This window comes from Xenopus laevis, chromosome 2L (assembly GCF_017654675.1).
Source record: "Xenopus laevis strain J_2021 chromosome 2L, Xenopus_laevis_v10.1, whole genome shotgun sequence".
Taxonomy (NCBI): domain Eukaryota; kingdom Metazoa; phylum Chordata; class Amphibia; order Anura; family Pipidae; genus Xenopus; species Xenopus laevis.
In genome coordinates, this window is record NC_054373.1 from 34468914 (window position 1) to 34495568 (window position 26655).

Genomic DNA, 26655 nt, shown 5'->3' on the forward strand with positions numbered 1-26655 from the left:
GGAATATGAATAGGAGAGGGCCTGAAAAGAAAGATGAGCGATCAAAAGAAGCAATAACCATATATTTGTAGCCTTACAGAGCATTTGGTTTTTATATGGGGCCTTTGACCCCCATTTGAAAACTGGAAAGATTCAGAAGAAGGCAAAAATTCATAAACTGTAAAAAAAAAAAAAAAATGGACATTTGAAAAGTTGCTTCTAAGTTAACTTAAAGTTGACCACCCCTTTAAACCAATTTATTGAGTGAGATCCCAGTTGACGTTTTGGGGACTGACTCCACCCACAGTTACCCATTTGATGGCATCATTATATGTTGTTCTTCACTTACCTGTTCCTTCAGATTAGAACTATTTATGAATCAAAGTGCAGAATGATGCGCAAGTTAAACAGCCAAATGCAACTCCTTTGGGAATCAAATGGAAGTGGGTTGCCAGTCATTTCCATTTTTTTTTCTCTATTTTGGCCTTTTAAGATGCAAAATTGTTCCGTTTAATAGCATGTTATAATACATGCATCAGGTAAGTAATTATAATAGATGGGGGGCATCTAGCATTTTGTCCCCCCCCCTCAGTGATTTTACCTTAAGTTCTCCTTTATTTAACCATGCTAATGTCACACAAGGTTGTTTGTCCATCTGTGTAGAAATGCAGAAGGACAAACTGCATTGTGGGACATTAGTGAAAAGTCTTTTCTAGTTGATGGTAGAGGAACACATTTGAAAATGTAATGTCAAAAAGCAGGATGTGGTTTTGGAAAATAATGCAAAGAAAGATGCTTTGAGGCATGTGACTCCGGTTTTTTTGTTCTACTCTAGCTTCTGGCTGCACAATTGTGATTTTGCTGGAATGTCCCCTCAGCGTTCCACAATTTTGTAATGCCGTCCTAATCCCGATCGCTGTTGTGTGTATCTGCCCTGAAGAAAAGATGAGAGCAACGTTTAAACAAAGTGTGCATTTTGATGATTGTTCTCTTATTTTTTAAATTGAAACAAAAAATAGAAAGTAATTGGAAAAAGTCTTTATGTCTGGTGAACTATCTGAAACAAACTGAACTGAAAAAAAGTGTTGGAAGATGAACAAACCCTTTAAGCAAAGCATGCAGATTATTTTTGATTCATCGGCATCTCTTCTAGGCCTGCGTATATAGTGAAATCTCTCTGCTCTTTTGGCATTGCTTTATACTTTTCTCGACATTTGTGAGAACTCTTGCCAAAGCCCTTGCGGAAGATAAGACATAGACAACAGTGGAGCAGTGGCTTCTATGACAATGGTAAAATGCTTACCGAGTTATACCGTGTGGTTTTATTTATAAGTGGCATCTATTGTCAAGCAGGTACCTACTTTTATTTACTAAGAAAAGCTCTTAATTTTTTTTTTTGTTACTGCTGCTACTACTACTACTAAAGGGATAGTGACACAGTCCAGATTTTAGTTAGAAATTGTTACTATGCCAATATAAACCCTGACTTATGTCCCCGTTAGTGGTGTGCGGGCTGACTCGATACCTGCGGGTCCTCTTTGCTGATACCCGCGGGTCCTCTTTGCTGATACCCGCGGGTCCTCTTTGCTGATACCCGCGGGTCCTCTTTGCTGATACCCGCGGGTCCTCTTCGCCGTCCTCTGCGCCTGTGCACCCCGCCCCTTTTGTGATATCATCGGCGGGGCGGGTTGGCGCGGGTCTATAAAAGCAACCCGGAAGTTGGGCGCGGGCCAAGGTAGGGCAGGTTAGGGTCGGGTGTGCGTCTGGTGCAGATCGGGGAAATAGATAAAAGGCTGCATGGCCTGAAACGTTGCGGTGATGCCCACAAAAGCATAAATAAAGGCTTTTTTAAATAACTCAAGAGCTGATGGTGCTGTTCAATCTTCGCATTATGCAGATCGGGGAAATCCCAACCCGCACATCATTAGTCGCCGTACAAGGAAGGGGACTTTTGTTGAGCTCCCACCAATTTTAACAAGTGGATACCTTGCAGGTTGAGCACTCCAAAATCGTGCAGCAATATAGATCCTAATGTCACTTTTTTTTTATAGCCCCCCTTTATAGCTTGTGTTGGTCCCCAACCAGTGCCGGGCCAAGTGATGTGATTGGGTGTAGGGGCAAAGTTCTGATAGGCTGGAGGATAAATCTAAACGGGTCCCCAGCCTATTGGCACTTCCGTCTTGTAGAAGTACAGGTTAGCAATACCAGATATATACCTGTATCCTGGGGGTTACCTTCGTAAATGGCAGGTATATTTTCCCATATTATGCTTTAAATGGGTTGTTCACCTTCCAAACACTCTTTAGTTCAGTTGGTTTCAGATTGTTCTCCAGAAAGAAAGAATTTTTTCCAGTTGCGTTCCATTTTTTATATGTTGCTGTTTTTTTTCTAAAATCTAAGTTTAAAGTTGAATGTCCCTGTCTCTGGTGTTTGAGTCTGGCAACTCAGTAATTCAGGTGCAGACTCTGAACTGTTACAATTTTGCAACATTTAGTTGATACTTTTCTCAGCAGCATCTCTGGAATATTAGCAACTATTGTATCAATTCTAACAGCTGCCCGTAATGAAACCTAGAGATTCTGCTCAGCAGGGACAAAAATAAGAAATGTATCAACTAAATGTATTAATTTAGAACAGTTTCGAGCAGGAGTGCCCATACTTTACTAATGCGAGGTCTACTTTTAGTGATGTTGTACCATGATGATCTACATCCATAAAAGCATTGTTAGCATTCTGTTCCATGGAAAATATTAATTAAATATTATATTGATTTATGAGATTTTTTTATTGCTATATTTAACAAACAACTATTCCTTATGTAATTTTAACAGAATAAATATCTGAATGAAAAGCATGAAATAGGAGGGTAAATTAGCCAAGCTGTTTGTTGTCAGTATCTTGAGATCTTCTGATCACCAGCTAAAGGTCTACTGGTAGATCCCGATCTACCTTTTGGGCACCCCTGGTTTGAGGGTAGACAACCCCCCCCCCCCAGAGCTGCTTTAGAAAATGAAAAATTAGACTTACACTTCAATATTAGAAAAATGGTCAAACATGGAAAATAGGAAGTAATTGGAAAAAGTCTTTATTTCTGGTGAACTATCTGAAACCAACTGAACTTAAAAAAGTGTTGGAAGGTTAACAAACTCTTTAAGCAAAGCACGTGGTGCAGTTTTAGGCTTTCAAGCACTTTAGTGCAAGTGTTAATTACTTTTTTCTGCCCCGATCGCAGAAACAAGTAACAAAACCAGTTATTTAGCTCATTAGGTTAAAAGGGTTGTTCACCTTTAAGTTAAAGGACCAGTAACCAAAAAAAAAACCAAGACAAATTAAACGTTAAAATTGCAAAGCCTTTATTAAGAAATAACTAACCGAAACTCCGCTCCTCTGTAGAAAAGCGACTGGGCGACGATCCAGCGTGTGACACTCGATTTCTCCTCCCTGGCTATCTCATATAAGGAAAGCATGGAGGAGAAATAGACCGCCGCACGATGGATCACCCAATCACATTTTCTGAAGAGGAGCGCAAGGGGAGTTTCGTTAAGTTATTTCTTAATAAAGCCTTTGCAATTTTAAGGTTTAATTTGTCTTGGTGTTTATTTTTTCAATGTATACTAACATTTTTTTTTAAATATTTTTGATGTTACTGGTCCTTTAACTTTTAGTATGATGTAGAGAGTGATATTCTGAGACAATTTGCATTTGGTTTTTATTATTGGTTTTTGACTTAGCTTTTTATTCAGCAGCTCTCCAGCTTGCAATTTTAACAATCCAGTTGCTAGGGTCCAAATTACCCTAACAACCATGAATTGATTTGAATAAGAGACTGGGTTATGAATAGGAGTGCCTGGATATAAAGATGAGTAATAACCATACATTTGTAACCTTACAGGGTATTTGTTATTTAGTTACAGTGCTGCACAATATGTTGGCGCTCTAAAAATACATGTTAATGATAAAAATAAAAGATGGGGCCAGTGACCCCCATTTGAAAACTGGAAAGATTCAGATGAAGGTAGATAGTTAAAAAAAAAAACTATAAAAAACGATGAAATTGCTTAATACTTTTGTTGTTGTACAGTGCATCACTCAAAAACACAATGGATAAAGAGACATGGTAAATTATAGCACACATACATTTGTTTACAGCAATATTCTTTTTTTCAGGCTTTGCTCTCTGATAGCCATGGATTTTGTTGAAAGCGAAGCCGAGGAATCAGAGGGAGAATACGAAGATGGAAACGTAGCTGAAAGACCTAATAAGAAATTTGCACAAGATGATGGTGAGTTTAATTTTTAAAAGCTGAGGAAACTTGAATACATTTAATGACTCTTACGGGCATTTTTAATCTGTTTGAGACGCAGTTTTGGGGTGCAGTTTTCTCCCTGGTTGTACTCATGAGTGTTCAGAGTGGTGTTTTATTTCCATTGTGTTTCATCATATTTATCTAGAGATGCTACATTTTCTTGAGCTTGATGCTCATTCAGAAACCAGTAGAATAGAGAGTTGTATTGGACATAAACGCACTGATGTGTAAACCAATTGCATATAAGCAAAATATAAGCAGTTTTATGTGTTTAGCATGAACCCTTGGGGATTTTCACTCATTTTCATTTTTTTTTTGAAAAAATGGAAAGATGTAATTCTCAAACCATTTCTAAAGGTTGTTCACTTTTTTTTTTTTAATTCAGTTGTTTTCAGATCAGTTCATCCGAAAATACTTTTTTTTTTCACTTATTTTCTATTTGTGTCCATTCATTTTTCATCTTTTTATGCCTTTATAAAACCACTCGGGGGGGGGGGTCCACAGTTTCTGTAAATTGTTCTAAATACATGCATTAGTTGATACATTCCTAATCCTGCTGAGCAGATTTTTTGATTCTTTCAATTGATACAATAGTAACTAGTTGCTAATACCCCCACAGATGCTGCTGAGAAATGTATCAACGAATGTAGCAAATTGTAACCTTTCACAATCTGCACCTGAATTACTGAGCTGCCTGATTAAAATGCCAGACAGGGACATTACTACACTTCAATTTTGGAAAAAAGGGGCAGAAATGAAATAAGGAAAGCAATTGGAAAAAAAGTATTTTATTTCTGGTGAACAATCTAAAAATAACTGAACTCAATAAAGTGTCTGGAAGGTGAACAACCCCTTTAAGGTTATTTGCAAAATTAGCAATTGACAGCTCTGTTTCTTAATCCCTATTAAATCTGAACCCAGTCATTTCCCACGGTTATATTCAAACAAACAAGTATATTTTTATTTATTTGCTTTTTTCCTATGCATTATCATTTGCTGGCCTTATTGTCCATTTGTAGTTAGTAGTGGCCAGTCGTCTACAACTTACTGAACTCTATAGCAGACGCATAGCACAGACAATCTGCACATGGGCAAAACAAGTGTGTTCTATGACTGGGAAATTGATGAACTGCTTTTCCCACAATTTCTCTGAAGAACCAAGGATTTTAGAAAATGCAAGTAGAGGTATAGGATCCCTTATCCGGAAACCCGATATCCAGAAAGCTCCGAGTTACGGAATGGCTGTCTCCCATAGACTCCATTTTATCCAAATAATCCAAATTTTTAAAAATGATTTCCTTTTTCTCTGTAATAATAAAACAGTAGTTTGTACTTGATCCCAACTAAGATATAATTAATCCTTATTCAAAGCAAAACCAGCCTATTGGGTTTATTTAATGTTTAATTGAATTTCTAGTAGATTTAAGGCATGAAGACCCAAATTACGGAAAGATCCATTATCTGGAAACCCCCAGGTCCTGAGCGTTCTGGATAACAGGTCCCATACCTGTACTTTCAGTTTCACCGTTCTGCACTGTTCAACACAATCAATAACAAAAACCACACATGTGGCATAAAGTCTTAACTATATCTTACATATAGGCAATAAATATGTTAAACACAAATTTACTAAAGGTATATAATCCCCTTCAGTGAAAAAATTAGTGTAATTAACTGTTTATAACCTGACTTTTCTCGTATTCATCTTATGCATCTGACTTGTTTCTTAAGAATGAAATATTAATTGTTTCTACATGACTCTAGATGAAGAGGAGGAAGAAGAAGAAAATCCAGAGGATCAGGATGAACAGGGAAACCTAAAAGGGTTCATTAATGATGATGATGACGAAGACGACATGGAAGAAGATGAAGCAGCGGGAAGTGAATCTGGTGGCTCGGATGAGGAAGTTGGCCACAAAAAGAGAAAGCACAGTAAGCTGTCATTTATAACCACATATTTCATCATACCATAGGGTTCCTTCTTCACTGCGATCCATGCATGCAAAAATCTGCTACATTTGTGTAGACCTCTTGTACAGTTCATACAAACAGGCATGTCATTGCTTTATATGCTATTGTGTATGTGTGAGCGTGCTTCAAGCTGCTAATATCTGTAATGGGCTAAATGTCTTCGTAATTATTGCATATGCAGTATTATTGATTGTAGGTTGTTCAAGCAATTCTATGTCTAGCCTTTTTTTCGATCTTAATTTCCTATAAAATCTTTGTTTCTCATTCTTGAATGTTAAAAAGGTTTTGTGTTATGTCAGTCCTGCCGGTATTAAAGGTTTCTATTTCTTTTTTCTCAATGGAAAATATGTATAATCATGCTCTTTAAAAATGAGTTTAATAGTTAAATGAAACAGTGTGTTGTGGTACCTCTGTAATGCCTGCTTTTATGCATTGAATGGGGTCTCTGCAACTGGAATGTACAACAGCACAGAACTGGCTGAAGCCATGTCTCCGGAAATCTCGATTGATCTGACATGCTTGTTTTGCACATGCAACCCGCATCTTGACAATATTATGGCTTCAGTTATGCTCCCATGCACCCAGGCCTCACTGAACATGTAATCGAGAGTGCTGAGTGATCTTGCAAGTATTGTGTGTATATGTGTGTGTGTATATGTATGTATGTGTGTGTGTGTATATATAATGTATGTCAGTAATTATTGAATGTATCCTTTTCAACAAAAAGAAAGAATTAATGTCTAGTTAATAAAGGTATGTGTTCTATGTGACTTATGGAATTCCCTTCCATTACAGCATTTGATGATCGCCTAGAAGATGATGATTTCGACCTTATTGAAGAGAACTTGGGTGTCAAAGTCAAACGTGTAAGTATATTATGAAGTTTATTGCAGGTAGTAATTATTTGCCCTGTCTGGTGTTATTTTTCTTTTTAAAGGAATTTGTTCTCAAAAGTTGTTCTGTCTCCTGCTGTTGTACTATGCAGATATACAAGTTATGCCACTGTAGTGAAAGGCCCTTGACCTCCCCCCCATGCATGTATTATTTCTGTGACGATGTATGATTTGTCTGTTTAAAAATGCAAAATAAAAAAAACTTTAAAATCATAGAATCTGGCAGGAAATATTGATATGATATGATTTGGGCATGCAATTCAGTATTTACGTGCTTATTTGCCCCACCTTCAGTCAAACTAATCTGTTTCACTCATCTACTTGACTAACTTGATCTGTGGTGCTCTGCACTAGAAGAACTGGACAACTTATGACATGTTTGGCCTCAAAATGCACAGTCTCACGATTCTTTTCCGGTTTGTGCCGGAGCCAACACAAGGCTTCTAGGCGCTAGCAGACAAGAAAATTTGTCTTGCGGTCAGGGGATGAAATCAGGCTGATTTCTCCCCAGTCTGTCCTTAGCCTATAAGTGTTAATAATCTGACCTGGACCTGAATGGATCTAGCACTACTGCTTAAGAGTCTGATGACACTTAAGTCAGTGCAATTTAAGGCTATTTATATATAAATATCTAACTTGGGCTGGATGGCTGAATATGCTGAAACCTGGCCTTTGGGGGCCATTATTAGAAATCAGAAAACCAAGTTGAAATATCTTGGTTGTTGGTTCATAAAGTAAATATGGAAGTTGTTATATATATATATATATATATATATATATATATATATATATATATATATATATATATATATATATATATATATATATATATATATATATATATATATTTGCTGGCAAGCATATATTTTACTTTTTTATTAGGATGATCATTTATAACAAAATCTGTACTTTTTAGTAGACTTTAGGATAAGATAAATGTCCTTTTTTACCTACAAACTAAAACTGTAGGGACCTTCCTGTGATTTAAAAAAACTTTAAATCTTAAGTACTGACTCCATCGAGTTGAAATAGCTTCAAGTTGTTTGTGAAGGTTCTTTCATGGGTACTGACTGAACTGTACCCTGACCAAACAACTGGTCAGGGTACTACTGGTAACTGTCAGTAGGGCAGTAGAGTTGCAGAGATGCAAACTAATAAGACATGAAAAATTGCTTCACAGCAAAAGTTCAGAAGAGTTCGAAAGATGTCCGATGATGAGGATGAAGAGGAGGAAGACTTTGGAAAAGAGGAGCATGAGAAAGAGGCAATAGCTGAGGAAATCTTTCAGGATGGAGAAGACGAGGGCAGACATGATCACGCGGATCAGCCCGTTGCAGGCGCAGAAGAAGAAGAGGAGGAAGAGGATGATGAGTCAGGTGTGTGCAAGCATGTTTAAAGGGTGGGGTATTGAAGGACATATGTCTTTATAGCTTTAGACGATATAATAAGCCATTTAACCATTGCTTTTATTTGAACTTTATTATTTAGATATTGATGATTTCATTGTTGATGACGATGGACAGCCACTGAAGAAGCCCAAATGGAGGAAGAAGTTGCCAGGATATACTGATGCGTAAGTCTCTTAAAAGTTTTATAGATCGAGTGGAAACAAAAATGATGATTTCAAAGTTTTGTACAGGTATAGGATCCCTTATCCGGAAACCCGATATCCAGAAAGCTCCAAATTACGGAGTGGCTGTCTCCCATAGACTCCATTTTATCCAAATAATCAAAATTTTTAAAAATGATTTCCTTTTTCTCTGTAATAATAAAAGAGTACCTTGTACTTGATCCCAACTAAGATATAATTAATCCTTATTGGAAGCAAAAACAGCCTATTGGGTTTATTTAATGTTTAAATGAATTTCTAGTAGACTTAAGGCATGAAGACCCAAATTATGGAAAGATCCGTTAACCCGGAAAACCCCAGGTCCCGAGCATTCTGGATAACAGGTCCCATACCTGTACTATTAATATGTATAGATAGAGATGTATAGGGATATACAGTCTGTACCAATCGAGCCTCAGCAGTATCTCTAGTATCTGTTGTTTCTGAGCCTATAACTATTTTTTTTTTCTCCCTGACCAGCTTTATATCTTTAAATAAAGATGTATACTTTTGAGATCAATCCATGCATCATACAGCATATGGCAATAGTAACATTTCAAAAGTTCAGCATAATATAAAATATATTAATAGTAATTTGTTGAGAATTGTTATGGCTCCTGAATTAGATTTTTATGCAGTATGATGATCTGTTGTTTCATTGTTTTGGACCATTATTGTGTCGGGCAGTTAAGTGAACACTGTGAGATCTATTTACAGGAACAGTTCTGTGTGAAAATAAAAACTATGTAAATAGGCTGTGCAAAATAAAACATGTTTCTAATATAGTTAGTTAGGTAACATAATAGCCAGAACACTACTTCCTGCTTTTCAGCTCTATAATTCTGAGCTAGTTAGCGACTTGATGGGGGGGGCCACATGGTAGATATCTTTTCAGTGAGTTTGCAATTGATCCTCAGCATTCAGCTTAGATTCAAAAGCAACAGATATGACCCATGTGGCCTCCCCTCAAGTCTCTGGTTACTGCCTGGTAACCAGTCAGCGTAAACCAAGATTGCTGAAAAGCAGTAAGTAGTCTTCTGGCTATTATGTTAGACATCCAGTCACTCCAGCCTTTATACATTACATTTCTCCAGGTCTGTTTGGGGGACACAGGGGCATTGGGTATAGCTGTACTTCCAGGAGGCAGTACACAACTGGCTCCTCTTCCACTGGCTATACCCCCAGTAGGCAGAGATTTGCTCAGTTTGAGTTGTGTCTTCAGGAGGTTAGGACATGTTCTCCTTTTTTTTATTATTTTTTCTCAAGGGGAATTGAACTTGCTCAGCTAGACTGACACCTGGGGATTGATCAGGCCCTCTACACTGTGTAGAGGTCCATTGCTGACAACCCCTACATGGGATCTGTCCCCGGGGTCTTATTGTGCCTTGCACAGACCATCCAGTTCCACTAATCCCCTTCCTCCCACAGGGAGCAAGGAAGGCTGGCCGGAGGACAGAGAACAGAGGGCCCTTCTGGGGTAAGTTCAATTTTATCTCCCAGCGGGGCTCACATTCTTTATATAGGAGGTGCACATCTGCACACGCTATCACTAGACAAACTTTTGTCACGCCTTGAAAATCCCAGAGACAGGCCTGCTAAACGCAGGGCTCCTTCACCAACTGATGAGGATAGTGATTCACCTCCCAGATCTTCTTCGAAACATCCTTCATATTCGATGAGGGTGACCGATCTGAAGGAGAGCTCTCTTCCAACTCGGACCAAGATGAGGAGGATCTACTTAAACCTCACTCAGATTCCGTTGACTCTTTAATTTCCTCTTCATCTTCAAGAACCAGAAGTTTCCACCAATTCCGCCAAAACACTCTTCAAACTTCACAGCAAAACTTCTCCTGCAAAACTTTTCCTTCCCACTCACAGCTTGACCAAATTATTCAACAAGAGTGGGACAAGCCGGAAAGGTGTTTTCAAACTAACCGAGGGTGACCGATCTGAAGGGGAGCTCTCTTCCAACTCGGACCAAGATGAGGAGGATCTACTTAAACCTCACTCAGATTCCATTGACTCTCTAATTTCCTCTGTTTTAGAGACTCTTCATCTTCAAGAACCAGAAGTTTCCACCAATTCCGCCAAGACACTCTTCAAACGTCAAAGCAAAACTTCTCCGGCAAAACTTTTCCTTCCCACTAACAGCTTGACCAGATTATTCAACAAGAGTGGGACAAGCCGGAAAGGCGTTTTCAAACTAACCGTTTTCAGAAGCTCTACCCATTTCCCACGGAGGTTTCTTCCAAGAAATCTCTGACGTCCATACCCTTCACAGGTAAACTCCTTTTTGGCCTTGATTTGGAAAAGATTATCAGCCAAGCTACAGGGGGTAAAAGCACCCTTATTCCACAACCCAAGGCTTGTCCTACATTTCGCAGGAGTATGTTTTTTCGCGGCTCCCAATTGAAAAACACAAGATCCTCCCCTCCAAGGCAATCCTTCATGGCACGGAGACGCTTCGCCAATAAGCAAAGAGCAGCCTGGCACAACAAAAAGCACGCTCGTTCAAGATACCTGGATCCACGAGGTGGTGACTCGAGGTTATCACCTAGAGTTTTCGTCACCTCCCCCTCATCGTTTCTTCATGTGCAGACTTCCGACAGGACCAAGCAAGCACAGCATTCCAGAAGGTCATTTCCAACCTTCTCCTCTCAAAAGTGATCACTCCAGTGCCCCCAGGAGAATTTTTCAAAGGTTACTATTCAAACCTGTTTGTGGTACTCAAGAAGGATGGGTCAGTGTTTCCCATCCTCGACCTAAAAGCACTAGACAAACTCATTCGGTCCAGACACTTCAAAATGGAGTCTCTCAGGTTGGTCATCGCAGCGATAACTCCAGGGCAGTTCCTGGTTTCTCTGGACATAAAGGACACTTATCTGCATGTTCCCATTTTCCATCATCATCAGAAATTCTTGAGATTTGCCTTTCAGAATCATCACTTCCAATTTACAAGCTCCCCGGTTCTTCACCAAGATCATGGCCGCAGCCACAGGGGTGATCCGCAGTGTCTCCATTACCCTGTACTTGGACGATCTGTTGATGAAGGCCCCCTCCCTCCCAGAGGCTCATCGCTCACTAGAGATCACCTTGGACAAGTTGCAGCAGTTAGGTTGGATGCTGAACCTAACCAAGTCCTCATTGACGCCCAGTCAATCCATGGTGTTTCTTGGCATGCAATTCAACACACACAGAGAATCTCTCTTCCCCAGGAGAAGGCACTTCGTCTTCGTCTGCTGGTGAAGTCACTGTTGCAGAAACGACCACACGCGGTCAAGTTTTGCTTGAAAGTTCTGGAAATTATTATCTCCACTATAGAAGCTGTTCTATTAGCCTTGTTCCATCTCCGAGAGCTTCAATGGAATATTCTGACGATGTGGAAACATCGATCCCTACTTCAAGAGATCCGTCTTTCTCACAAAACAAGGTTATCTCTGCGCTGGTGGCTGAAGACCAATCACCTTAAATCAGGGAGACCACTGGGAGATCCACACTGGCGTGTACTCGCTACAGACGCAAGCCTGTTCGGCTGGGGAGCAGTCCTCAAGGGCAAACCAGCACAGGACGTCTGGAACTCAAAGGAAAAGAAACTGCAGATAAATCTCCTAGAGATTCGAGCAATCCGTCTAGGTCTCCTTCATTGGCAACAAGTCCTAACAGATCAGGCACTGAACTGGGAAGCAGACTTTCTAAGAAGACAGTCCATAGACCCAGACGAGTGGTCACTAAATGACAAAGTGTTCCACGAGATAACATAGAAATGGGACATGCCAGAGGTGGATTTTCGGCGATTCAACAGAATCGAGAAGTGAAAACATTTCTTGCTTGGTACCGAGATCCCCTAGCCTTAGATGTCGATGCACTCACGGCAGATTGGCACTTTCATCTGGCATACCTCAGTCTGTCGGTAGAAGTACCCTGTACACTGCCTCCTCTACCAGACCTTCTTTCGCAGGGTCCGATCCAACATCCGAACACGTCATATCTGAGCTTGACGGCTTGGCTCTTGAGACGCAGATCCTGAACAAAAATGTTTTTTGCAAGGCCGTAGCACGCACGATGTGTGCTGCAAGAAAACTAATTTGCGGCTAAAAAATACTATAGAGAGTAACTGATTAACTTCGATTAATGGCAAGAAAAACATTGGAACTGTTGTTCGGTTTAACATCATGAATATACGTGAACACACACCTACATGCTTGTAAACATCTCCATCAGAGCCCAACATCCCTTCAGTCCATTGTCATTAGACAACCAGGCATATTCCTCTTTGGTCCCAACTATAATTTTGTAAGCAGAGTTAGGTGCTGGCTCAGAGATGTCCAGCTGTCAGCCATCCTACTGCTGTTGATTATCATTATCAGCCACTACCATTTGGTAGGCAATTGCTTGTAGTCTAGTGCAGCACAATGGTGAGAAATGGTACTGCAAGTGAATTTATCCAGCTGCCGTAATCTTTGATTCAATGTATAGATATAAGACAGGGATCCCCAATCTTTTGAACCCGTGAGCAACATTCATAAGTAAAAGGAGTTGGGGAGCAACACTAGCATGAAAAATATTCTTGGGGTGCCAAATAAGTGCTGTGATTGGCCTTTTGGCAGCCCCTATGTGGATTGTCAACCTACATTGAGGCTCTGTTTGGCAGTACACCTGGTTTTTATGCAACCAAAACTTGCCTCCAAGCCTGGAATTCAAAAATAAACACCTGCTTTGAGGCCACTGGGAGCAACATCAAAGTGGTTGGAGAGCAACATGTCTAGTCTACCTACCACCAGTGGTGCAGCCGAAACAAGGCAGTATTCAAGGTGCTTTCAGTCCCTAATATCCTAGAGTTCCTCAGGGAAGGATTATCCAAGGGTCTGTCTCTAGGTTCTCTCAAATTCCAGATTTCTGCTCTCTGTCCAGAAGCGTATAGTGCTATTACCTGATGTCAAAACCTTTATGCAGGGAGTCACTCACGTGGCTCCTCCTATACGACCGCCTATTCCTATCTGGGACCTCACTCTAGTATTGCGGCTCTACAACACCCGCCCTTTGAACCCCTGGAGTCCGTGCCCCTTCAATGGCTCACATGGAAGACAGTATTCCTCTTGGCCATTGCCTCAGCAAGACGGGTTTCTGAGCTCAATGCCTTATCCTGCAAACCTCCCTTCCTGGTTTTCAATTATGACAGAGCGGTTCTCTGAACTATTCCGTCCTTCCTTCCCAAGGTGGTTTCTAATTTCCATTTAAATCAAGAAATTACAATTCCAACCTTCTGTCCTTCACCGTCCAATCCCAAGGAGGTGGCTCTACACTCTCTAGATCCTGTTTGGGCACTAAAATTATACCTTCATAAAGTTAAGGACATCCGCAAGACTGATGCACTCCTCATTCTGTCTTCTGGACCTCATAAGGGTTCTCCTGCCACTAAATCTGCCATTTCCCGTTGGATCAAACAAACCATCCAGCACAGGGACAAACGCCTCCGCCTCGAATTACTGCCCTCTCTACCAGAGGGATGAGTACGTCCTGGGCGTTCAGGAATTGGGCATCAGCAGAACAGCTATGTAAGGCAGCTACGTGGACTTCTGTCCACTCCTTTTGCAAATTTTACCATTTTGATACCTTTGCGGCTTCTGACACTCGCTTTGGCAGAAAGGTGCTTCAAGCCGCAGTGGTTATTTCCACATAGGCCTCATTCTCCCACCCAGGATTCTTAGGGGACAGCTTTGGTACGTCCCCATTGTCTCTGTGTCCCCCAAGCATACCTGGAGAAAAGGAGATTTTGTGTACTCACTGTTAAATCTCTTTCTCTTCAGTCTCTTGGGGGACACAGGTCTTCCCTCCCTGGATTGAGGCTCTCCCTTTTACCATCAGACATTGTTCATTTTGTATTTTCAGTACAGTTTACGTTCTAGAGGTTATCCTATTCCTGTTGACTTTGTTACAAACTGAGCGAATCTCCGCTTACTGGGGGTATAGCCAGTGGACGAGGAGCCAGTTTTTTCTTAGTTGTGTCCTGCCTCCTGGAAGTACCAGCTATACCCACTGTCCCTGTGTCCGCCAAGCGACTGAAGAGAAAGAGATTTAACGGTGAGTACACAAAATCTCCTTTTTTGCCTAACTATATTAGAAACGTTATTTATTTAGCACAGCCTATCTATTTACCCAGTTTTTATTTTTACACCAAACAATTCCTTTAAGTTGCAATTGAACAGTATCTTCTTAACATAGAAGAGTCATGTACTTTATTAAATTCTGATACTCAAAGTTTCATTATTTATACAACATTCTATTAAAGTGAACTTTTTTTTAAAATACGTTGGCGATTTTGTGCTGCTGAAATATGTTAAATCTTGTAACACATTTAAGTATATATTGGCCAGACTGAAAAATTCTATTGTCTCTGGACTGCATTGATCTATGAATACAGGCCTACAGGATGTCCTAGGTTTCTAGGTGGACAATTCCACTAACTAAAATTATATTAAAATATGCCCTGCTCTTTGTGCCATTGTGCGTAGTATTGTTTTCAGATACAAGCATGTTCTCCTGTCTGTTTACAGTGCTTTGCAGGAAGCTCAGGAGATCTTTGGTGTCGATTTTGATTATGGAGAATTTGAGAAATACGACGAGGATGAAGAAGAGATGGAAGAATATGATTATGAAGATGAAGAGGGAGATACAGAAACACGGGTTCGGCCTAAGAAAACTGCCAAAAAGCGCGTGAGCAGGCGCAGCATTTTTGAAATGTATGAACCTAGTGAACTGGAAAGCAGCCATCTGACGGACCAGGACAATGAGATCCGAACAACAGATATGCCAGAAAGGTTCCAGGTACTAAAAATAACCTGTGGTATCTATATTTGTATGTAAGTAACCTATTAATACTGAGTTTGAAAAACAGATATTTTAGGGGTGAAAGGGAATTCAAAGGGGCAGTTCACCAGTGGTAATTAATTTTTCAGTGTCTTCATTTAAATTTTTTTTAAGATTTGAATTTGTTTTACAACTGCTACCTAGTTATCAGGAGTCAATCTCTCTGGCAACTGAAAGACTGTTGCTCCACGGGGCTACAGTTTTATTGTTCTTGTAACTTTTTATTGCCAGTACATTTGTTCAGGCCCTCTACTATGTATCTTTAAGCGTCATTCACACCACTTAGCTTTAGGCTGAAAGGAAACCCAGCTTTCAGATAGCCACTGAAAAAGTAAAATCATTCAAAAACCCAAAGAAATTAAAAAAAAAAAAAATGAAGACCCATTGCAAGTTGTCTTAAAATATTGCTGTCCGCATCACAAAGTTAACTGGAAGATGAACTTCCCCTTTAATGTTCCTGATAGGGGATTACGTGCCTTATAAAGTTGTATCAGGTTTATAATTGTTGCTGATAACCTTACAAGCCCTTTTCTGCTACCTAATTTGAGTGAATCTGCCTGTCTCTGGTGTTTGAAGCTGGAATTTGCATTTATAAATGTACTGTATTGGAATAACAAAGCTTTTTCTTCATTCAGCTCCGGACAATATCCGTTAAGTCTGCTGAAGATGATGAACTGGAAGAGGAAGCAGAGTGGATTTACAGGAATGCTTTTTCAACTCCAACAATATCGTTGCAGGTGACTAATCTCAGGCTACCTTCAGCAAGAGAGAAAGCAATATAAACTTAAATCTAAAATAAAATGTGTAATCTTGTGTTTAGTGTGCAATTGCTGGTCTGCGGGATCTTCCATCCTACATTATTAGGTAGCTGGATTATGTTCCTGGTCACCATAATAGGTTAACATTAAGTGTTTCCTTAGGAGAAGGAAAGGTATTGCTTTTGAATCTTGATAAGAAATGCATTTATACACACAAATCCTGTGGGTACTTTTCTCTGAAATGTTTTTTTTTTTCTCAGGAAACAAACGACTACCTAGAGCGTGGGCAAGTCGGCAGCAACTTCAACAGGAAAGGACCAAGTACAATACAAAAGATCAGGGAAGCGCTAAACTTCATGAGGAATCAGCATTTTGAGGTAATTTGGAGAAACACTCTCCACCAATAAATGCGCCCTGATAAAATAATTTTTGTAGAACAGGTTACTGGCTAAACCTGCCATAGGGATAAAAGTTGGGAAAGTACCAAGAATTTTACTCAGATTTAGGTGATGCGGCAGCAACTTTGCTAATTGATTCACCAACTTTAAGTGCTTGAAGCAGTTTAATTAGAAGTTATACTAGTTCGTCAGTTATACTGTAGAGATTTTCTGTTACCTTGCTTTGGGTACAAACTATCTAATTTTTTTTTTTTAAGGTTCCATTTATTGCTTTCTATCGGAAGGAATATGTAGAACCAGAGTTAAACATCAATGATTTGTGGAGAGTCTGGCAGTGGGATGAAAAGGTAAATATTTTAACTTCAACTTCAGTATTTTCTGTAAATGTTATTTTTTGTCTATATTCTGTTTCACACATTCTCTCTTTCTCAGTGGACTCAGCTGAAACTGCGAAAGCAAAATCTGATAAGACTTTTTGAGAAGATGCAAGCTTACCAATATGAACAGATCTCTGCAGATCCCGACAAGCCATTAGCTGATGGAATAAGAGCCCTCGATACAGTGGACATGGAGAGGTGAATGTTTTTATTTATGCAATTTGAGTAGTTTTATCAGTTCACTAATTTGCAGAATAAATCTGTATTTTAAGACAACCTTATTATTGTATATATGTTCTTATATGTGCAATTAGGAATTCATTTTTCAGTCGTAGTCTAACATAACTGATTAACTTTGATTAATGGCAAGAAAAACATTGGAACTGTTGTTCGGTTTAACATCATGAATATACGTGAACACACACTTACATGCTTGTAAACATCTCCATCAGAGCCCAACATCCCTTCAGTTCAAAGTCCATTGTCATTAGACAGCCAGGCATATTCCTCTTTGGTCCCAACTATAATTTTGTGAGCAGAGTTAGGTGCTGGCTCAGAGATGTCCAGCTGTCAGCCATCCTACTGCTGTTAATTATCATTACCAGCCACTACCATTTGGTGGGCAGCTGCTTGTAGTCTAGTGCAGCACAATGGTGAGAAATGGTACTGCAAGTGAATTTTTCCAGCTGCCGTAATCTTTGATTCAATGTATAGATATAAGGTATAGACAGAGAGAGACAGATGAGCAAAAGAAAAATAAAGTGGGGTAACTAGAATAAAAAATGAAAAGTCTATAAAGCATTGTAAAAACACACACAAATCAAGCTAACTTATTATTTTGTTACTTTATAATGTGCTAGTTTGTACATAATTTGCATAAACGGATTTTCTCATATAACAGGCTGAAGGATGTGAAATCAATGGATGAGCTGAAGGATGTGTACAACCACTTTTTGCTATATTATGGCCGAGATATACCTAAAATGCAGAATGCAGCCAAATCCAGCCATAAGAAGCTGAAACGGATCCCAGAAGAAGGGGAGGAAGGTATGTAGCCTTATATGAAATCATATATTGTGTTAATGCTTACATGCAATAAAATCCTCTAGTGTGTTTTAATAAGGTGATCTTTACAGATAAAGTTAATGGGAAATCATTTTTCTCCATTGTCAGCTTGAGGAACACAGGAGACAGTGGGGTATAGCTGGTATCACTAGGAGGCAGGACACAACAAGAAAGATTAGCTCGCTCCTCCTCCGCTGGCTATACTCCTCAAGCGGGCAGAGCCTACTCAGTTTTTTGTTGTGTCCTCAGGAGGTAGGACATATGTTTTAATGACTATAATTTGTGAAGCTTCGCTGGGTTCGGCCCAAGTGATCAGCAGAACTTCAGCATTATCGGTAGCAGCCCGCTGGTCTCTTTGGATGAAGCTTTGGTCTGCGGACCTCTCTTCAAAGACATCTTTAACTTCCTTATCATTCAAGGGCAAACTACCTTTTGGACATGACCTGGACAAAATTATTAGTCAAGCTACTGGGGGCTTTTCGCAGGGGAAAGTTTTTTGTTCCTCCCAGAACAAAAGTGCCAGAGTCTCTCCACCACGTCAAACTTCCTCAGGCAGAGGACATTTTGGAGCCAAGCACAGGTCCTCCTGACAGAACCGCAAGCCTTTTGCCAGACTTTAGAACAAATCCACTTCGGCATTACGGGATACTCCCAATGTCAGGCCATGTGTCCTTAGGAGGAAGATTGCGCCACTTCACAGACAATTGGAGTTCAATCTACAGGAAGAGGTAATTACCACCGTTCCTCCCGGCAAACTTTTCACAGTATATTACTCGAATCTGTTCGTAATGGAATCTCTAAGATCCATCATCGCAGCAATGAGCCCAGGCCAATTTCTAGCCTCTCTTGATATCAAGAATGGTTACCTACATGTGCCAATCTTCCTTCCCCATCAGAGGTTCTTATGTTTTGCCTTTCAAAACTGTCATTACCAATTAACATCCCTCCCATTCGGTCTGACGTCGACGCCACGAGTTTTCACCAAAATCATGGCACTAGCCACAGCGGTGTTACAGAATGCAGGGGTTTCCATAACACCATATCTCGACGACTTGCTAATCAAAGCACCTTCCCTGGAGGAAGCCCACCATGCGATTCACATCACCCTGTCTCAGCTAAAGGAGCTACGTTGGTGCCTCAACTTAGAAAAGTCATCTCTAAATCCCAGCCGATCCATGATTTTCCTTGGCTTGTAGTTCAATACGCTGTCGCAAAAGATTTCCCTGCCTCATCAAAAGATACTAAATCTTCAGACATTGGTCAACTCATTGCTAGCGAAACCAAGTCACCCAACCAGGTTCTGCATGAAGGTTCTGGAAGTCATGGTGTGGTCGATAGAGGTGGTTCAATTCACACAGTATCACCTCAGAGAGCTGCAGTGGAACAATCTCAGGTCTTGGAAGCGGAAGTCTCCCTTCCAGAAAATTTGACTCTCACAAAGGACTCAAGTTTCTCTTCTCTGGTGGCTACAGATCTCAGTGGCGGCTTATGACAACAGGCACAAGCCTTTTTGGCTGGGGAATGGTCCTTGATAGTCAGACAGCACAGGGTCAGTGGACCCAGGAAGAAAGTTATTTGCCGATCAATATACTTGAGATACGAGCAATCCGATTGGGCCTGCTCCATTGGCAACAAGAGCTATCGGATCAAGCTGTAAAGGTTCAGTCAGACAACTCCACAGCAGTGGCTTACATAAACCACAAAGAGCAGGCCGACTCTAAACAAAGTAAAACTTATATTTCAATGGACAGAAACCCATCACACTCAACTGTCCGCAATCTACATCCCAGGTCTCCAAAATTGGGAGGCAGATTTCCTAAGTCATCAAACGTTGGATCCAAGAAAATGGTCACTAGCAACGAGACACAACCGAAAAGTGCAGACATTCTTTGCTCGTTACTGGTATCCTCTGGCAGAGGCCGCAGATGCCTTGACAGCACCCTGGAATTTTCGTCTAGCATATGCTTTTCCACCACTCCCTCTGGTACCCAGAACAATCAAGAAGCTTCAGAGGGAACAAACCACCCTCATTGTAATAGCCCCAAAGTGGCCCAGGCACAGATGGTATTCTGATCTTCTCAATCTGTCAGTTGCAAACCATGGACTCTACCTTCACAGCTGGACCTTCTCCATCAAGGGCCAATTCGACATCCCAATCCAGACAGTCTCAACTTGACTTGACTTGAGACCCAGACGCTAAAAAATAAAGGATTTTCTGATGCGGTGGTACAGACCATGCGAGTTGCTCGAAAATCATTCTCTAAGTCATAACACTGATTGTGGTCTACATATAATCAATGGTGCATGAAACGTGAAATAGACTTTGGGAAGTTCTCGATACCTAATCTTTTGGATTTCCTGCAGGAAGGCGTATCCCTGGGTCTCTCCAACGGATCACTCAAGTCGCAAGTTTCATCCCTATCGGTCCTTTTTCAAAAAAGACCAGCGCTTCCTTCCCAAGGAATTCTTTGGATCCCGTCAGGGCTATCAAGTTCTATCTACACAGATCTCAGGATATTTGAAAGTCAAACTCGCTATTTGTTCTACCCTCAGGACCGCAAAAAGGGTTTGGCAGTGTCAAAAGCTTCCATATCTCGGATAAAGCAAACCATCCACAAAGCCTATTCAGCACAGGGTCAATCGCCACAAGCCAGAATCAAAGCTCACTCTACCAGGGGGATGAGCACGTCCCGGGCGCTCTGAAATCAAGTTTTGTCAGAGCAATTGTGCAAAGCAGCTACGTGGACATGAATCCACTCTTATACAAAATTATAGCATTTTTATACTTTTGCGGCACCTGACACGCTTCGGCAGAAAAGTTCTTCAAGCCGCAGTGGTATCTTCCACATAGGGCCTCTTCCAGCCCTAATGTCAGGGGACAGGTACTCCCCCAAGCTGACAATGGAGAAAAGGAGACTGTGCACTCACTGTTAAGTCTTTCTCTTTCGCTTGGGGGGACACAGGACTTCCCTCCCTGAGTGGAGGCCCTCGCTTCTCTTACCATGTCTTCGACATGGTTTGGCTTAGCCCAATAGTTGTCATTTTTAGTTTTTGTTAAATTAGGTCACATTCGGTACAAACTGAGTAGGCTCCGTCCACTTGAGGGGTATAGCCAGCAGAGGAGGAGCAAGCTATTCTTTCTTGTTGTGTCCTGCCTCCTAGTGATACCAGCTATGCCCCACTGTCCCGTGTCCCCCCCAAGGACTGAAGAGAAAGAGATTTAACGGTGAGTACACAAAATCTCATTTTTCTTAGGATGATGGCATGTTCTTTGTCCATGTATTTCAGCAGCCAGAGAAGCAATCAAATTTGCCCTGCTGCCTCCCCTTTACTTGAACTGATAATGCAACAAGAACCCAAAGATGCTCTAGTGAGATTACCTGTACTGATGCTGTCGGGTTTTTTTTTCCATTGTGATGTAAGGGTACAGTCAAAACTGTAATTTTTTTTGTGTGTGCAGGGGCTGATGTAGCAGAACAAGAGGAGGCGTCCAAGGGTCCAGAATTAAAACAAGCTTCGCGGAGGGATATGTATTCAATCTGCCAAATTGCTGGTCTTGGTGAGTTTGTCTCTTGTTTACTTAAAATATTTATATAATATAATTACTTTATTTGTATGTGAATTATGCTTTGAAAACAGCAGTAAGTTTATATTTTATAATACCCTTCTGTGTTTCTCCATTGTACAGATGGTTTGGCCAAAAAATTTGGTTTAACACCAGAACAGTTTGGTGAGAATCTGAGAGACAGTTACCAACGCCATGAGACTGAACAGTTCCCTGCTGAACCACTAGAACTTGCCAAGGATTACACTTGCAGGTAATTATTATTAGCCTTATCTAGCTAGCAATGTGCTTGTTTGGGTCCCCAGATGCTGCTGGGCTACCTCTCCCAGTGTGCTCTGACCTTTGATTATATGTTGTATGTGTGTTGAAGATTATAGGATTTAAATGTTGGGTTTGGGTCACACACAGTGGGGTTGCTGGTGCATGTTTGGCGGGTGGGGGGGGGTCTAACTTTGTTATTCACAGGCCTTGAGCTCCCTTCCATTACACTTCCTGGTGGTGCCCCTTTACCAGATTAACAGCTCCCTTATACCTCTGCTGAAAGATTCAGATACTAGCACTGCCACTACTATCCTGTATTTTAGCAAGTGGGTGAACAGGTAAAGCTGCTAAGGTGGCTTTAGGTAATTTTCTGCCAGCTAAAAAAATGGTACACTGGCTTCCATGAACAATAACTCAAGATCATGATGAATTATACAATGAAAGTAAGTAGTGGCACCAAAAATGCCATAATGGGATACTGTCATGGAAAAACATGTTTTGTTTTTTCCCCCCAAAATGGGGCTAGACATATTGTCAGTTTCCCAGCTGCCCCCAGTCATGTGACTTGTGCTCTGATGAACTTCAGTCACTCTTTACTGCTGTACTGAAAGTTGGAGTTGGATCACCCCTTGCCTCCCCCCCCCCCCAGCAGCCTAACAGAACAGCTCCCTAACACAAGATAACAGCTCTGGTAGATCTAAGAACAGCACTCAATAGGGAAAATCCAGATCCCACTGAGACACATTCAGCTACATTAAAGGGGTTGTTCACCTTCCAAACATTTTTCAGTTCAGTTGTTTTCAGATTGTTCCCCAGAAATAAAGACGTTTTTCAATTACTTTCCATTATTTATGTTTTACTGTTTTTCCAAACTTTAAGTTTAAAGTTAAATGGTCCTGTCTCTGGTGTTTCAGTCTTGGCAGTTCAATAATTCAGGTGGAGATTCTGAACTGTTACAACTTTGCAACATTTAGTTGATACATTTCTCAGCAGCATCTCTGGAGTATCAGTAAGTATTGTATCAATTCTAACAGCTGCCTGTAATGAAACCCAGGAATTCTGCTTTGCAGTGACAAAGATAAGAAATGTATCCACTAAATGTATCAATTTAGAACAGTTTACAGGGTCGGCGACCCCCCCCTTCCAGAGCTGCTTTAGGGTTGAGACACACGGGCAGATTCGGGAAAATTTAGTCGCGTGGTGACTAATCGTCTCTCCTTCTGGGCGACAATCTCCCCAAACTGCCTTTGCGTGTCTTCCCGTCCGCTATAATGAAAAGTCGCCTGCGCTAAAGCACACGCAGCGCTTCATTTTCCAAAGTCGTCCGAAGTTTCCTCGTGAGGCAACTTTGGAAAACGAAGAGTCGCGTGTGCTTTAGTGCAGGCGACTTTTCATTATAGCGGACGGGAAGGCACGTGAAGGCAGTTTGGGGAGATTGTCACCCAGGCGAAGAGGCGATTAGTCGCCAGGCGACTTAAATTCCCAGAATCTGCCGTGTGTCACAACCTTAAAGCTGGCCATAGACACACAGATCCTATCGTACGAATCGAGGATTCGTACGATTTTCGATAGTGTGTGGAGTGTGCCGACATCTTTCGTCCGGCGGAGATCGGTCGTTTGGTCGATCGGTCAGGGTTGATTTTGACCCGACCGATCCTGCCGGAGCCCATTGCGTATCGTAATCGGATCGTTCGGACAATCAGATTACCCCCGATATAGCCATGCTCGTTAATGGCATATCGGGGAAAGATCCGCTCGTTTGGCGATATTGCCAAACGAGCGGATCTTTGCGTCTATGGCCACCTTAAGAAGGTGAAAAATCACACTTCAATATTATAAAAATGGTGACACATAGAAAATAGAAAGTAATTGGAAAGAGTCCTTACAACAGCCTGCCAGAAAGCAGTTCCATCCTAAAGTGCTGGCTCTTTCTGAAAGCACACAACCAGGCAAAATGAGCTGAGAGGGCTGCCTACACACCAGTATTATAACTAAAAAAATACACTTGTTGGTTCAGGAATGAAATTTTATATGGTAGAGAAAATTATTTGCAGTGTAAACAGTATAATTTAGAAATTAAAACTACACCATAAAAATCATGACAGAATCCCTTAAATACAATGAGAGCCAATGATTTCTGACACCTTATACCCACTTACCCAAAAAGCAGGTTTCCTGAAGGCTGGAGAAGATTTGAGCTTTGTGGAGATTAAAATGAAGTCCGAAAATGTTTGCATTGCCAATTGCTAGCTCCACCTAGTGGTAGACATGAGAGTGACATCCAAGCAGGGATCTCTATGCTATGATATTTTTCCAGATAACGGATCCCATACCTGTACAACCTTTACAGGTGAAGGCACCTTATATCATGCACCTTATATCCTGTAGTGGTATAAGTTTGTATTTATGGTCAGCTTAATCCTCTGCAACATGGCTGATTCCTCAAAGTTGACTAGGAACGTTAGGCTTGTTTCAAGCTAGGGCTTTTCATTGTCACTGGACTGCTGCACACACTGTGTATGTTTATGCTTTTTATATAAAACATTTTGAAAGGGGGTAAAAATGGACTTTATTTCAGTTTTCATGGAAGTGTTTAATTAGCTTTTTTTCTGTATTGAATGCAGCCAATTTACAACACCAGACGCCGTCCTGGAAGGCGCCCGCTACATGGTTGCTTTGCAGATTGCCAGAGAGCCTCTAGTCAGGCAGGTTCTGAGACAGACCTTTCAAGAACGGGCCAAAGTTAACATTATTCCAACAAAAAAGGGTAAAAAAGTAAGTGTCGGTGCCTCCTTGTTTAATAGTAGTTGCATTTTACTCCCATTTACAAGGAACGGTGAAAATATGCATACTTTCTTATCAAACTATCTTTTTAAACTTCTTTTGAATGTTGTTTAAGTTAACGATGTCCTGTTTTCTCTTTTACAGGAAATTGACGAAGCCCATTTTGCCTATGCCTTCAAGTATCTGAAGAACAAACCTGTTAAGGAGCTGCGAGATGACCTGTTTCTTAAGATGTGTATAGCTGAGGAAGAACAACTGCTTACCATTGAAATATGCATTGACATGAAAGATGTAGAGGGGTAAGCAAGCATCTGCTCTTCTAGAAGTGTATTGTACAAAGCTATATATTATTCGTTCTACACTGTTGATGCACTGCTGGAAGAATGCACTGCAATTAAGGTTATATAGAGTGTGCTAAAAAGTGGCTGTGCCAGTATTTTAGTGAATATCTATAGAAATAAAATATAAACCCTTCTTACATATGCTATGAATGCATTTTCTAACAACTTGAAGGTCAAAAATACAGCTATAGCTTTATATAGGGTCAGAGCTGTAAGTTTTTCTTTCTATGTCTCCTCTGTTTTTTTATTTGTTTTGTTTAGGTATTTTTTGAGTAGATAGTTAAAAAAAAAATTCAATTTTCACAATAGTTCACCTTTAAGCAGGAATACAGACCTTCCTTTCCCTTAACAGCAGCCAACACTCGAACTACAGTCAAACCCTGAATTTATGTTCCTCCATTTTACCTTTCCCAGGTTTTATATTTCTTCCTGTTCTATTGCATTTCAATGGGAACATTTCCCAGAAATTAGGTTCTCCTACTTTTTACAGCACCATGTTGGCACAGTTTCCTTAAAAACACCAGTTTATCCCCTGTGAATTTTAAGTTTTAAGTCATTTTTCATGGTATACACAAATTTTACAGTCAAACCCTGACTTTACTTTTCCCTATCTAAGTATTCCTGTATTTTGTTTTGGGCTTTATTGGTCCCTTACAGATTACCGTTCCCGTGCTAGAAACAGCCTAAAAAATACCTTTAATGTAAGCGTGCTCATAATGAAGTAAGAAACTTTCTAAATACAATCAATTAAAAATTCTGAATTGTTTCTGAAATAATCGTTTATATTCACTATTCCTCTCTCAGCATCTGTTCTCCATTATGTGTTCATGCAGCAGTTCAGTATCAAATGAATGATCCAATACTCTTATAGGGGGGCTTCCTTTCCTAGCAGATGTATTAGAGCTCAACTCAAATAACATTCCAGTACAAACAAAATCTAACAAAATAACTGCATTTTGCACAATTTCTGCACGTAGAGAGACATGGTGTCTAGTGATTTTAAAAGTGAGCTCTAATACATCATCTAGGCAAAAGAAGCCCCCCTATAAGATATATTGGATCTAGCTGTCAATAAATATCTGACACCCAACTCCTGTATGAAGAGAGAATGAAGAGAAACAGATGCTGAGAGAGGGATAGTGAAGAAAAACTTGATTATTTCAGAAACGGTACCGAATTTTTAATTGATTGTATTTAGAAAGTTTCTTATTTCAGTATGATGAAGCTTATATTACATTTTCATTTTCGTGATAGTTGCTCTTTAACTTGCCTGGAGAGTTTGTTGGAATTCATTGGGATTTATAGTGGCTGGAATCTACAAGAAAACTGAAAGATGTGTGCTTATTTATTCCATTGTTAATGTCCTCAATTTACAAATGTTGTCAAACCATGATCAAGCAAATAATCCCATCCATTCCAGTGTAAAGATGTTCAGCATATTCAGACCATACCTTAGAAGTGACGGGTATCTTTCACACTT

General features: G+C 40.4%; 1 protein-coding gene across 4 annotated transcripts in view; it reads left to right on the forward strand.

Annotated features, from left to right (window-relative positions):
• The window catches only part of supt6h.L (SPT6 homolog, histone chaperone L homeolog), a 58232-nt gene that overhangs the window by 10968 nt on the left and 20609 nt on the right, over window positions 1-26655 (forward strand). For 3 of the 4 annotated variants that reach the window (XR_005965300.1, XM_041581723.1, XM_041581722.1), the window contains exons 2-16: window positions 4147-4262; window positions 6051-6218; window positions 7053-7123; window positions 8331-8526; window positions 8639-8723; window positions 15314-15584; window positions 16262-16363; window positions 16639-16761; window positions 17040-17129; window positions 17215-17357; window positions 18061-18206; window positions 21685-21783; window positions 21913-22042; window positions 24675-24825; window positions 24979-25133. Coding sequence is in view for 3 of the 4 variants with exons in the window: in XM_041581723.1 (XP_041437657.1) it covers window positions 4166-4262; window positions 6051-6218; window positions 7053-7123; window positions 8331-8526; window positions 8639-8723; window positions 15314-15584; window positions 16262-16363; window positions 16639-16761; window positions 17040-17129; window positions 17215-17357; window positions 18061-18206; window positions 21685-21783; window positions 21913-22042; window positions 24675-24825; window positions 24979-25133 (2027 nt within the window). In the remaining variant the exon portion in view is untranslated. The remainder of the gene's footprint in view (window positions 1-4146; window positions 4263-6050; window positions 6219-7052; window positions 7124-8330; window positions 8527-8638; window positions 8724-15313; window positions 15585-16261; window positions 16364-16638; window positions 16762-17039; window positions 17130-17214; window positions 17358-18060; window positions 18207-21684; window positions 21784-21912; window positions 22043-24674; window positions 24826-24978; window positions 25134-26655) is intronic. The other variant, XM_018246129.2, reaches the window with a different exon arrangement.